The sequence below is a fragment of the Emydura macquarii genome, unplaced genomic scaffold, assembly GCF_026122565.2.
Source record: "Emydura macquarii macquarii isolate MOO-44397 ecotype Brisbane River unplaced genomic scaffold, CSIRO-AGI_Emac_v2 contig_1386, whole genome shotgun sequence".
Lineage (NCBI taxonomy): Eukaryota > Metazoa > Chordata > Testudines > Chelidae > Emydura > Emydura macquarii.
The window spans coordinates 1,568,852-1,581,982 of record NW_027131523.1 but is presented as its reverse complement, the minus strand read 5'-3'; the positions used below and the strand labels follow the sequence as shown (position 1 = coordinate 1,581,982).

General features: G+C 57.8%; 1 protein-coding gene across 4 annotated transcripts; it reads right to left on the bottom strand.

Moving 5' to 3' along the window:
* Nucleotides 1-379: 379 nt before the first annotated feature.
* On the bottom strand, nt 380-11,853 carry CXXC1 (CXXC finger protein 1). 4 transcript variants are annotated; one of them, XM_067552172.1, is made up of 16 exons: nt 11,696-11,853; nt 10,302-10,420; nt 9,741-9,841; nt 9,335-9,477; nt 5,943-6,119; nt 5,782-5,808; nt 5,291-5,440; nt 4,886-4,993; nt 4,360-4,544; nt 3,955-4,162; nt 3,650-3,760; nt 3,413-3,462; nt 1,818-1,914; nt 1,566-1,718; nt 1,096-1,247; nt 380-855 (listed from the first exon to the last, which is right to left on the bottom strand). In XM_067552172.1, the coding sequence occupies exons 1-15, from the start codon at nt 11,696-11,698 to the stop codon at nt 1,101-1,103; spliced, it is 1,779 nt and encodes a 592-aa protein (XP_067408273.1). In that variant the 5' UTR covers nt 11,699-11,853; the 3' UTR covers nt 380-855; nt 1,096-1,100. The 4 variants fall into 4 exon arrangements, with proteins under 4 accessions (XP_067408273.1, XP_067408274.1, XP_067408275.1 ...); XM_067552173.1 differs by having other exon boundaries at nt 5,943-6,101; XM_067552174.1 differs by lacking the exon at nt 5,782-5,808.
* Nucleotides 11,854-13,131: the final 1,278 nt, after the last annotated feature.

The following is a 13,131-nucleotide window of genomic DNA, read 5'->3' as shown; positions in this document are numbered from 1 at the left end:
GGGGGAGGGGAGAATAGTTCAGCCAGGGCCTTAACCCACGGGGCCCCTCTGGGGGGGTTGATGGAGGGGGAGTAGCTCAGGCAGGGCAGGAACCCATGGGACTCCCCGCTGCAGAGTCCACTGGGGGAGGGAGGAGAGTTCACCAGGGCATTAACTCATGGGACTCCCTGCTGCAGGCTCTGATAGGCGGGTAATCCACTCAGCCCCACCATTAAGCCCCAGGACCCCCCTCCCCCCCGCTGGTCTGAGAGTGGGGTGGGGGGGAATAGTTCAGCAAGGGCTGTACCCAAAGGGACTCCCCCCCTGCAGGAGGCCTCGCCCCAGAGGTCTCATAATGAATGATCTATCCCCCCCCCCCCACACACACACACACACACACACACAAGTAAAAAGGAAGCTTCACTTTGAAACCCTTTTATTAGTGCCGGTCCCACTGCCCCTGCTGCCGCACTCACCCCCTCGGCCCCACAGGGGAAGGGGCCGGGGATCCTGGGGGTAGACCCCAAAGGCTGGAGCTCCCGGCAAAGGAGCCACTGGTTCCAGGGGTGCATTGAAGGGGGTGGAAAGAGGCAAACTGAACCCCCAGGCAGAGGGCAGGAGCGGGTAGGAGATCTCCACCCCTCCCTCCCATACAGAGGGCAGACAGGGGCCACGGAAGGAATGAGGGGAGGCAGACACAGAAGCCCCAGGCTGGCGTAGGAGAGCAGGGCCAGGGCAGGGTTGAATTCCCCCACGCTGGGCAGAGCTGTGCTACATTTTCCCTCCGTTCAGTTTTTTTTAAAGAAAAAAGTTTTAAAAAATCATTAAAAAAAAAAAACTTCGTGTCCAGAAAATCCACCAAGCCTGGCGCCAGTCCTGCGAGGAGAGAGAGAGAGAGAGAGAGGGGGGGGGGTTAGGGGGGGTTCCTGAAACCCAGCCCCCCTCACCCAGGCAGATCTCCCTCCTGGGGCTGGATCAGAGCCAATGCCCCCTCAAAGGGAAAGATCCCCTGTCCCATACCCCCCACCCCCCCCCCAGCCAGCCCATCCCCCACCCTGGGGCTGGATGGGAGCTGGTACCCCCCTAGAGGGAAGGCCTTGTGCCCCATCTGCTCACCGGGCTCAGCGGTCCGTGGCAGTGCGCAGGTCTGTGGTCAGCGGGTCGTGTTGGATGGTCTGGTGCAGCATCAGCGCCAGCAGCCCAGCCCGGTTGGTCATGGCCATGCGCACGTTACGCTCCTGCTCAAACAGCTCATCCAGCTTGTACCACTGCCAACAGCACGGGGAGAGGTTATTCGCAGCCACCTCTGGAGCGGGATAGCAGGACAACGGCTACACTGGGCATGGGGAATACTCTCCTGGCTGGAGATGCAGCCACTGCTGGGGTGGGGCAGCTGGGGAACAGCCACCCAGCAACAATAAATAGGGACTGGGTGGGGACAGGGGGAGCTCCCTACTTAAAAGCGTGGGAGGGATGAGGGTCAGAAGGCATCAAATGAGTTGGGGTTGTGCCCGGCCCTGACTGCCAGGGGAGAGCGCCCCCTGCCCCATAGCACAATGCCCCCTAGCACCGGCCCCGCTCCATACCACGCGCACTCTCTCCAGGTCCACCTCTGCCCGGCGCAGTTTCTCCCAGCAGTAATGCCGGTTGCATTTCCTCTTGGGTACGCGGCAGAACTCGCCGGTGAGCTCAAACACGTCCTTCACCATGGGGCAGCCGCAGACCTCGTCCACTGACACCTGGAGGGGGCAGAACAGGATTCACTCCCACGCTGCCATTCAGTCCCGATCCCCAGCTAGCCCAGTCCCACCCCCCGGCGTCGGCCAATGCCCCTTTACCTTGGGGTCACGGGAGTGTTCGGGGCACAGCACCTGCAGCCGCTTGCAGTAGGTCTTGCTCTGAGGGTTGTAGACGTCACAGAAGAGGCGTGTGGCCCTGGGGAGGGGAGACACGATGCCCAGGTGAGAGGCTGCAGCTGCAGCCCTTAGGAAGATCTAGGCAGCATCACCTCATTATTCAGACAGGGAAACAGACACATGCGAGTGCATTCAATCCTGCTTGCCAGAGCTGGGGAGAGAACCCAGGAGTCCTGGCTCCCAGCCCCCGCTGCTCTAACCACTAGACCCCATTCCCTTCTCAGAGCTGGGGAGAGAACCCAGGAGTCCTGGCTCCCGGCCGCCCCATTCTAGCCCCCTAGAACCCAATCCCCTCCCAGCGTCAGGGAGAGAACCCAGTTCTTTGAAAATTGTCTGACTGACGTTGGATTGGAGGGAGGTGTCAAGTGGGATTCTACAGGGATCTGTTGTGGGTCCAGTGTTGTTTCAAGTCTTTATTAACCACCTGGATGTAGGTAAAGAGGGCAGACTGATCAAGTTTGCCAATGACACAAAGCTGGGGAGGGGGTTGCCCACACTTGGGAAGACAGAGCTAAAATTCAGAGGGATCTTGATAAATTGGAGCACTGGGCGATAAATGACAGAATGAAATTCAACAAAGACCAATGTAAGGTGCAACACTTTAGGAAGAAAAACCGAATGCACCGACACAGAGCGGGGGGGAGGGAACTGGCGTGGCAGCAGCACGGCTGAGAAGGATTTGGGGTGGATCACAACCTCAGCATGACTCAGCCATGCCATGCTGTTGCAAACAGAGCAAATGCAATTTTCGGGTGCATGATCAGAGGCGTAGCACGCACGTCACGGGCAGGGACAGCACCGCTCGGCTCGGCGCTGGGTAGGCCTCAGCTGGAGAACTGTGTCCAGTTTTGGTCACCGCTGTATAGACAGGATGCAGAGGCAAATGACAAAGGGGTGGGCAAAGGCTGCAGGAGCTGGGTATGATCAGTTTGGAAAAGAGGAGATTAAGGGGCACACGACCCCCGTCCCCAGATACTCCAAAGGCTGCCGTAAAAGATGGAGAAAAGTTGTTCTCTCTTGCTGTCGAGGGCAGAAGAGGCGATGGGTCAAACTGCAGCCGAGCAGATGGACATTAAATCACAGGGAAAAAACTTCCAGCCTGAGAGAACTGTCGGACACAGGCCTAGGGAGGGCGTGGAAGCTCCTCGTTGGAGGGTTTCGAAAGGAGGCTGGAGCCGTCCATCTGGAATGGTTTAGACCCACCAAATCCCGCCTCATGGACGGGGATTAGACTAGTTGACCTTTGCGGTCCCTCCTAGCCCTGTGGGTCTAGGATTCTATGAGTGGGCGGGTGGGTGGGGGAGAGAGAAGGATAGTAGGAATCAAAGAATGAAAGATCAGGGGTGATATTGTGCAGGGGAACTACAGGGACGTGGGAACCCAAAGCAGTGGAATGATGGGGAGAGGGGACAACAGGCAGGGGAGTCAGTGGGGGAACCAAGGGGTCAAGCTGGTGGGGGAAGCTTTTGAAGGATGGACAGATCAGCTCATATGATCCCAGAGGGACTGGGACTCACCCCTCTATGCGGGTTGGGTACATGGATCCGAAGGACGTCTGGCTCTCGTACTGCGGGGGGAAAAGGGAAAACCACAGGGCTCATCAGTGCACCGGGATGGGGACAGAGACGAGGCAGGACAGCTGGGGAACAGCCACATATGATGCCGTACGGGGATGGCTCGCACGGCTGTGAGATGCAGCCACCTCTGGGGTGGAGCAGAGGCGACACGCAGGGAGCGGCCGCAGGGCGGCGTACCTTGGCATAGCAACGCTCCATGTGGCGCAGTGCCACCTTGGGGTTGATGGGGTGCCCGCAGGAGACGCAGAAGATCTGCAGGTCGGTGTCATCACTGTCTCCCTCGTTGGTCTGTGGGAGAGAGAGCAGGGAGGGCCCAGTTAATGCTGCCCCACAGGGAGATCCCTTAGCCCAGGACAGCCTGCAGACAGCTGGGGAGAGAACCCAGGAGTCCTGGCTCCCAGCCCCCCCCAGGCTCCAACCCACTAGGCCCCCCGCAGCCAGGGATGGAACCCAGGCGTCCGGCCTCTCCGGGCCCCACCCACCTCCTCATCCTCCTTGATGGCCTGCTGCTTGGCCTTGGCGATGATGGCCTCCAGCTCGTGGAAGCGCCGCTCCATCTCCTGCAGCCGCAGCCGCGCCTGCTGCTGCTCCCGCCGGATCCGCTCCAGCAGCTTCTTGCCGTGCTCCTCGGCCACGCACGGGCTCTGCTGCCACTGCTGGATGCGCTGCGGGAGGATCTCGTAGATGCGGCTGGTGGGAGGGAATGGGGGAGGGGGAGAGAGAGAGGCTGACCCACGGGGGAGGGACACTGGACTGGGGGGGGCCCCATAGAGGGATACTGAGCCGGGGGGAGGGGGAACCAGGCTGGGGGACCCACGTGGAGGGATACCAGGGGGCTTGGGATGGTTCCCGGGAGTGGGGTAGGCACCCCGGAGCAAGACCCTCACTTGGCAGCCAGCTTCATGCCGCACTCCTCGGAGCAGTACTTGGAGGCGGCACGCGCGGGCTGGATGCAGCCGGGGCCCAGGCACTGGTGCAGCGAGGCCGGGTCCTTGGCGTCCAGCCGCTCGGCGTGCCGCGACCGGTCCCGGTGCTTCTGCTTCTGCTTGTGACGCTTGTACTTCTCCTCCTTCTGCGGGGGGATAAAGACAGCGTCTTCACCCTGCTGCTCCCCAAGGCCACCTCACCGGTTCCACTCACAGCCAGGGCCCCTCTGTGCCCAGCCCCCTGCTCTACCCACTAGACCCCACTCACCCCTCAGAGCCAGGGGAAAGAACCCAGGAATCCTGGCTCCCAGCTCTGCCCTGCTTTAACCACTGAACCCCACTCCCCCCCAGAGCCAGGGAGAGAACCCAGGCGTCCTGGCTCCCTGACCCCCTGCTCTAATCCACGAGAACCCCCACCCCACTCCCAGCGCCAGGATTTTCCCCAGCCCTGGGGAGTGTTTCCACAGCGGCTGCAGTTGGCTCCCACCTTCTTCTCCGATTTCTTCTCCCGCCTCTTGACGTGCTTGACCTTGACAGCGCGTTTACGGAGCACGGGATCCAGGAATGGGGCGTCCTCCGGGTCGCTGAGCCACGGCTGGGGGGAGAGGGGGGAGGGAGACAAGGATGAGACCAGCACCCCCCGAGCGAGCTAGAGAGGCACATGCCTTAGTCTGTGCCCTGACCATAGAGATCACCCCCCGCCCCTCCCCCAAGCAGGCTAGAGAGGCCACACAACCTAGAGTGTCAACTGGCTTGTGCAGGTACTGAACGTTCAGGCATGGGGGACCCTGCACTGAGATGCGGCTGCCTCTGGGGCAGGGCAGCTGGGGGAACAGGTTCTCCCGGGGCCCAGCAGTGCATGGGATCCCCGCAGGTCGGGTCTGATCCTCACCAGGTTCTGGTCATCAAAGGCCCCGGCACAGAACTCCTGGTATAAGTCGGGGTCAATCGGGAGGTCGTCGTCCGACAGCGGCTCCGGGGTGGCGGCTGATTCCAACTGCTCCTTCAGCATCTGCAGGTCCTCGTCCCGCCCCCGCAGCATCTGCCGGAAGGAGATTAGGAAGGGCTTAGCATAGGTGCTGCCCGCACCTCAGACCTATCCGTTCCCCAGTGCCCGCCCCACAGACAGGGAAACTGAGGCACAAAGAGGGGAAGAGACCAATCCATGATCAAACTGCAAGAGCTGGGACTAGGACCTGACTCCCAACTCCACTTCCCGCTTTAACCATCTGACCCCACCTCCCCGCAGAGCCGGGGACAGAACCCAGCACTCCTGGTTCCCAGCCTCCCCCCTGCTCTAGTCACTAGACCCCACTCCCCTCCCAGGGAGAGAACCCAGGCGCCTGAAGGGAAATGGGCACAGAAATGATGGCGTCAACTTACTGAGGCTGGGAAATACTTATATGATTCCTAGGAAGAAAAGAAACACTCTGGTAAGCAGCTGTGGTGACATGCGTCCACCTCTGGAGTGGGGCAGCTGAATAACAGCCTCCAGATCGAACACATAAGTGTTTAGGACAGGAAGTGAACGGTCCAGTACTCACCCGTGCCCGGACCTGGCACTGCCGCAGACGGCATTTCTGACGGATTTTATTGGGCCCTCCAAATTTCTTCATGTCACGACAGAAGTCACACTGGCCACAGTCCTCTGTCCGCCGGCATGCCTCGCACTCCCCGCACATCCGTGCCGAGCGCTTGATTTGCTGTTGCAGAGGAGAGAACTGTAAGAACAAGTTTGTACATTGTAGAAAGATAGGGCAGACATCCTTAAATCCATTAAAGAAGCCCCTGGTTAACTTTAAATGATCACTCCATCCACTGCCTTCAAATCTGACTTGCTCTTGGGCGAGAGCTATCAAACAAGCCAGGTTTGAGATTTCTACCTTCCTTTCTCTCCTGAAACATCCCAGCCTCTTTCGATTCTTCTTGCATAGAGGGAATTTAGCATTTTTTTTTAGGATATTTTTTAAAAATGTGGGTCCCCAAATCTAGCTGTTTGCATCCACAAATTCACAATTTGGAGGTATTTTATCCACCACACCCAGAAATAATTGTGGGTGTAAAGAGAACGTCTAAGCCAAGCCCCTGTTTAAACTGTAGCACCTCGTGCTTTTGTTTAGAGCTGTGGTTCTGAACCAGATGGGGCCTATGTGGCACCCTCAGGACCACAAAGGTAGTATTGGATGCAGCCCACATTGGTCATTAAATTGAAAACCACTGGTTTAGAAGGAAATGTTCCTAGCAAGTTTCCTTCACTTGATTTGCAGTGTAACCTATTGCTTAACAGTCCCGATTCCCTTCTGTTCCTTGTGCCGTCTGCTGTATTTCAGCTGCCACAGCAGAGAAAAAAATCATGGTTTGTTTAAAGGATTAACTCCAGCATTCACTACCAGCAAAGTCCATAAAGCTGCAACCAATTCTGGAGCCCAAATAAGCCAGAAAAGGGTCACAAGGATGCCATTTTTTTTAACACGACGTATTTGCTGCCGTTGCGGCTAGTCAGTCACGTCTTTTTGCTTTCCTGGCAGCACCGAGGCATTAGTGCAAGAGGGGCGCCTGAACCGGTGCCGGCCCCTGCGTCAAACACCACCCCCAGCAGCAGAGTTTCAGAGTTGAGCCGGATTTATCCTGATCAAGACAGTTCCACGGAAATCAAACAGCCCGGCTCTGCAGCAGGGCTGACTCCACAGCGAGCTCATGGTTTGGACATGGTTCTAGACTCTCCCTCAAAGCAGCACTTATCCCATGCTTAGCCACCTTCTACAAAAAGCCCCCGGGCTTCCTCCCTCTCCTTCCCCTAAGATCCTTCTAAGATCGGGCAAACAGACCACAAGATGTGCCGGGAACAGCCGTTTGAGTGTGTTTACGGAATAAGCCCCCAGGTGGCATCTAGCCTGGGAAAACTGGGAATCCTTCATTCTCCCTCCCAGCTGCAGCACTGGAGAGAAGACAGGGCTCAGAAGTTGTTACACAGGACGCCTTGTTCCCCCCCAGCTCAGAGCAGGCAGAGATGCACCGGGGGCAGACTGGGTTATACAACGGGTCTATTCTGAAGGTAACCTAGGCCAGTCGCAAGAAGAAATTGTCACAGCCTCCGGATGGATTTAAGAGGCGGGAGATCACTTTCCGATCGCACATCTGCATTTGGGACACTGCCACAACGAATAAGGTATAGTTGGAAATTCACCCCACACCCAGTGGTCTCACCCAGCCGCCTCATACTCCAGAAATATGGAGAAAGAAAGGAAATAAAACTGTCAGGTCCGTTTCAAAATATCTGGGCACAACTGACTAGGGGGAAACGCTGCCACTCAAAATGGGATGGCTCGCCTGGCGCTGAGATGCAGCCACCTCTGGAGCGTGGCAGTTAAGGAACAGCCGCACAACACCCCACAGGCATGACCCGCCCACCGCTGAGATACAGCCACCCGTGGGCTGGGATGGGGCAGCACATAACGCTGCACGGAGATGGCTCGCCCAGCACTGACTTGCAGCTACCTCTAGGGCTTGAGGAACAGCTACATCACGCCACACACCCAACTCAGTAAGAACTATCTGACTGTGGATCCAGGGGTACCAGACCAGAATGCAGGATGTTTACCCTTAACTCTGCCCACTGCCAGCAAAGGGAAGCAGGGGGAGGCTCGAGAGCACCCCCCGAGGCAGGAATGGGGAAGGGCAGCGACTGGCACCGAGCAGGGCCCAGCGGGCGGTTGGACCCGCTCTTGGAACCCTGCAGCTCGGTTCCATGGCGACGCAGGCTGCGGGCTCATGGAATGGAATCCCAGTGACACGCTGTACCTCAAAAGATCCCCCTGGAGTCCCCCATGGGATCACAGTGATAGAAACAGGAGGGGCTGTGTACAATGCAGGCCTTGGACGGCATCACACTGTCCCGTCGGACGGTGCGCGCGATCGCTGTATGGGACGTTTGGAAATATCACTAGAGGTTTGTTCCTGAAATACGTGGGAGATGTCCCCAGCCAGCCTTCCAGTGGTAACAAAGGAGCGACTAACAAGACGGATTTACATCAAGAGCAGCCAGACAGGCGTCGAGGGCCCATCAAGAATCCACTCCCCCAGAGACTACTCAGAGTGCACGTATGCAATGGAGGCGACCTAAACCCCACATCACAGCAAGGATCTTTCTAGCACCTGGAGAGAAAAGTAGAAATGGGGGAGAAGAGGCCAAGTGGTGGTGTGATCCTCATCTCAACCCCTGGAGGATCACTTGGAAGACAAAGACTTTGAACTGGGGAGATAGGTGTCAGGCTGCGAAGGGAATCCAGCCTCTGTATTAAGAACTGTAAAGTGCCTGGAACAGCCAGGGGGTGCGAGAAGCTGTTTGATTCCAATCTGCTCAGTCTGATAAAGTTTAGCAGCTGGACTGCGATTCTGTTTTGACTTCCTACGTAACCAACGTTGACCTCTGCGCCCACCGCTTAGAATCACTTAAAATCTCTCCTTCTGTCACTAATAAACTCACTGTCATGTTTTACCCTGACCGGTGAGTTTGCTGAAAGTGCTTGGGGAATCTGCTCAGATTACAAAGCCTGGGGCACGGCCACTTTCCTTTGACGAAGTGGCGAACTAATTAATGAGCTTGCACTGTTCAAGAAAAGGCCCTGAGCAGCGGGAGACGGCACATCTCTGGGGCGCACGGCTGGGGAGAATTGCTTGAGTCTCTCTCTCTATTATTCATGAGTGGCTCAAAGAGCATTCACGCAAGTCCGCTGGGTGCATCCGTCCCTGCATGTTGTTGGCTTAGTGATCACAGCATCTGGAGGGCTTTGCCGCTTGTCACTGGTCCAGCATCGTGAGACAGCCCAAGCAGAAGACTTTAAGGGGACGGAATGATCTCATAGTCTAGGCTGAACCCGGGGGGTATGTCACACCCACACCCTGCCCCCCAGAGCAGTCTCTGCTGAGCACCTACCTTTGACCCGCGGCTCTGATCCAGGGCAAGCTCCTGGGCCTTCTTCCTCAGCTCGTCCTTCTCAGCCCGATCCCGCTCACCCTCCCGCTCCTTCTCCTTGGATTTCTTGTGCCGGTATCGGATCTCCAGAGTTGGGTTTTTATCTGTGGAGGGGAGAGGAAGGCACATCACAGCCAGAAATACCAAGGCATACCTCCACGCCCCTCCCAGAGCCGGGATCGAACCCAGCTGTCCTGGCTCCCCACCCCCTGCTCTAACCCACCAGACCCCACGCCCCTCCCAGAGCTGGGATCGAACCCAGCTGTCCTGGCTCCCCACCCCCCCTGCTCTAACCCACCAGACCCCACGCCCCTCCCAGAGCCAGGGATGAAACCCAGGAGTCCGGGCTCCCTGCCGCAGTCCTCACCTCGGCACTGCAAACAGTACCATTCCCGAATGGCCTTTGCCATCTTCTCCGTGATGTTGATACAGTTGCCATGAAACCACTCATTGCAATTATCACAGCCTCTGCAGGGGCAGGAGAGATGGGAGAGTGAGATCGCCCCCTGCTGAGCTCCCCGCCCCACCGCATTGCATCCCCCTCAGCGCCCAGCCCCGACTGCCAGAGGAGACGCCCCCTGTCCAGCCCCCCACCACCTGGCCCTCACTGTCAGAGGAGATGCCCCCTGCCCAGGCCTCCACCCCATTCCCCGCATCACGGCATCTCCCCAGCGCCCAACCCTGCCTCCCAGGGGACAGCACCCCCTGCAGAACACCCTGTAACACCTGGAATTACCAAGGGGAAGGGGGGCAGTGTCCTCCCATAGCCTGATGGCTGGACCAAGTTTTCCCTGAGCTCTCGCTGCAGGGGCAGCAAGTTACCCACCCCCCTTCCAATAGCGTGAATCCAGGACACGGAAGGCCCCTTGCAAACGGAATGCCGGGAACCCAGGTGTCCTAGCAGCCCCCTCCCTCCCGGGCTCCGTACATCATGAAGCAGTTGATGTCTGGCTTCCGGCAGATGCAGTAGACAGGGGCGTTCTCGCCATTCTCCGACTTGGACTCGTCGCCCACCGCAGCCAGCTCTGGGTCCGAGAACTCGCTGTCCTGGGGGGTGGGAGAAGGGAATCATAGACTGGTAGGACTGGAAGGGACCTTGAGAGGTCACCTAGTCCAGTCCCCTGTACTCAAGGCAGGACTAAGTATTATTGAGACCACCCCTGCCAGGCGTCTGTCCAACCTGCGCTTAAAAACCTCCACTCTCTCTCCTCCTTGTAACAACCTTTTATGTACTTGAAAACCCTTACGTCCCCTCTCCGTCTTCTCTTCTCCAGTCTAAATAGATCCAGTTTTTTCAATCCTTTTTGTTGCTCTTCTCTGGATTTTCTCCAGTTTGTCCCCATATTTCCTGAAATGCGGTGCCCAGAACTGGACACACTGCTCCAGTTGAGGCCTCATCAGCATATCTCCTCAGTCAGCAAGTTGAGCATTCTAGGATGTATTTCATGAGGCCCTGGCGACGTGAAGACATCTAACTTCTCAACCTCATTTTTAACTTGTTCTTTCCCTATTTCAGCCTCTGATCCTACCTCAATTTCATGGCACTCACTGTGTTAGACGTCCAATGGCTACTAACCCCTTCGGTGAAAACAAACAAAGAAGTCATGCATTTCTGCCATTTCCAGTTATTGTTCTCCATCCCCATTGAGTAACGGGTCTGCCCAGTCTTTGGTCGTCCTCTTGCTTCTAATGTATTTGTAGAGTGTTTTCTTGTTACCCTTTATGTCTCTAGTTGGTTCAATCTCATTTTGTGCCTTGGCCTCTCTAATTTCATCCCTACAAACTCACGTTATTTGTTTATACTCGGCTTGTGTCACGGCCCCTAGTTTCCACTTTTGGTAGGGCTCTTTTTTGAGTTTCAGATCATTGAAGAGCTCCTGGTTAAGCCAGCGGGGTCTCTCGCCGTACTGCCTATCTTTCCTACGCACTGGGAGGGTTTGCTCCTGTGCCCTTAATGACATCTCTTTGAAAAACTGCCAATGCTCCTTGAACTGTTCTTCCCCTTAGACTTGCTCCCCCTGGGACCTGACCAACCAACTCCCTGAGTTCACTAAAGACAAAGGGCATCAGAGAACCCAGGAGTCCTGGCTCCCGCCCCCTGCTCCCAGCCCCAGCCCCCTCCTCTCCCAGAGAACCCAGGAGTCCTGGCTCCCGCCCCCTGCTCCCAGCCCCAGCCCCCTCCTCTCCCAGAGAACCCAGGAGTCCTGGCTCCCGCCCCCTGCTCTCAGCCCCCAGCCCCAGCCCCCTCCTCTCCCAGAGAACCCAGGAGTCCTGGCTCCCGGCCACCCCTCGAGCACCCCGGGAGTCCCGGCCCCTACTCACCATGGTCTTTCCCAGCCCCTTGTTGTTGTAGGTGGGAATCAAGACAACAGGGGCTCGGGGGCCGGAAGTCCTGGCAGCCCCAGCCCCGCCCCCTAGACAGCCACTTCCGCTTCCGGGGTCAGCAGCGACTGGGGCAGTTCCTCTGCCCGGGACTCGTGGTTCCCAGCCCCCGGTTGGGACTTTGGGACCCTCCCCTGCTTTAGCGTTTGTTACCCCGCCCCCCCGACCGGATAGCTCCTCCCCTTCGGCGGGGGGGCGGAGCCTTTAGACGTGAGCGGGCTCCATAGGTGCCCGCTTCCAAGATGGTCGCCCCTCCTCCCCCTCCGGGCTATGACATTCTTCCCGCTCCGCCTCCGCCCGCTTCCAAGATGGCCACCCCCATGTCCGGCGGCAGAACACGTATCCAAGATGGCCACCCCCATGAGAGTGACGGGCGCATCAGCCAAGGTGGCCACGCCCACAGGGAATCCGCTCAGCCCGAGCGCCAGGATCAAACATGTCCGCTTCAGCGCTACCGAATCTGCACCATCGAAAGGGAGCGGCCATCTTTGGATCTGGCAAATGCGAGGCAGGTTGACTCAAACTAGCCCCTTCTAAAGGATCAGATAGCTTCGGGTTCATGGGATGGATGGACGGACGGACAATCTTGGGGCTGGAGATCTTCGGGTATAGACACATGGTTAGATACCTCAGGAACCCCCAAAGTTGGGTCAGTGTCCTGGGAGGAGGAGGGGAAAACAAAGGGCATCAGAGAACCCAGGAGTCCTGGCTGCCAGTCCCCACCCCACCCCCATTCCCAGCCACCAGACCTCTCCCCTCCCCCAGAACCCAGGCCCCAGCCGACTTTGCGGCAGTCCGCGGGTTCTAGAGCACTTGTGATCTTTGGCGTGTGGCCCAACTCTGCAGCCAAAGGTGTCGTGGTAAACGTGGCTCTGCTACAATGCGGCTGCACACGCTGCCCTCCCCCCGGCAGTCTCTGGGGTCGGGCCTGCTCTCCCACTAACCTTCTGCTGGGCGCCGCAGGCCCCCTTAGGGTCCCCGGCCTCAACGAAGCCATGAGCACGCAGAGAGACGTCTGCCCCCGCCGCACTCGTCCCTCTCTCTAGGGATTGGGAGGACATGGGAGTTGCTGCCGCAGGGCCAAGCGATGGTTCGGCCATTCTGGAGCCCTGTCTCTGCAGGAAATCTCTTCCTGACACCCCCTGGCTCAGAGCCCGAAGCCTGGAGACCAGTCGTGCATGCCCCAGCTGGGAGGCAGTTCTCTTCATGGGAATGTTAAATCCACTGTTATTTCAATTCACCTTTGCTCTTTGCCTCCCTGATATCCTGCAGCAGGGAGTTCCACAGGATACGCCACTCAGGCAAGCATGGAGCAAGGCAGCCATATCCGATCTGTTATCCACAGCTCCCTCCCCTGAGCTGGGAACCAACACAGC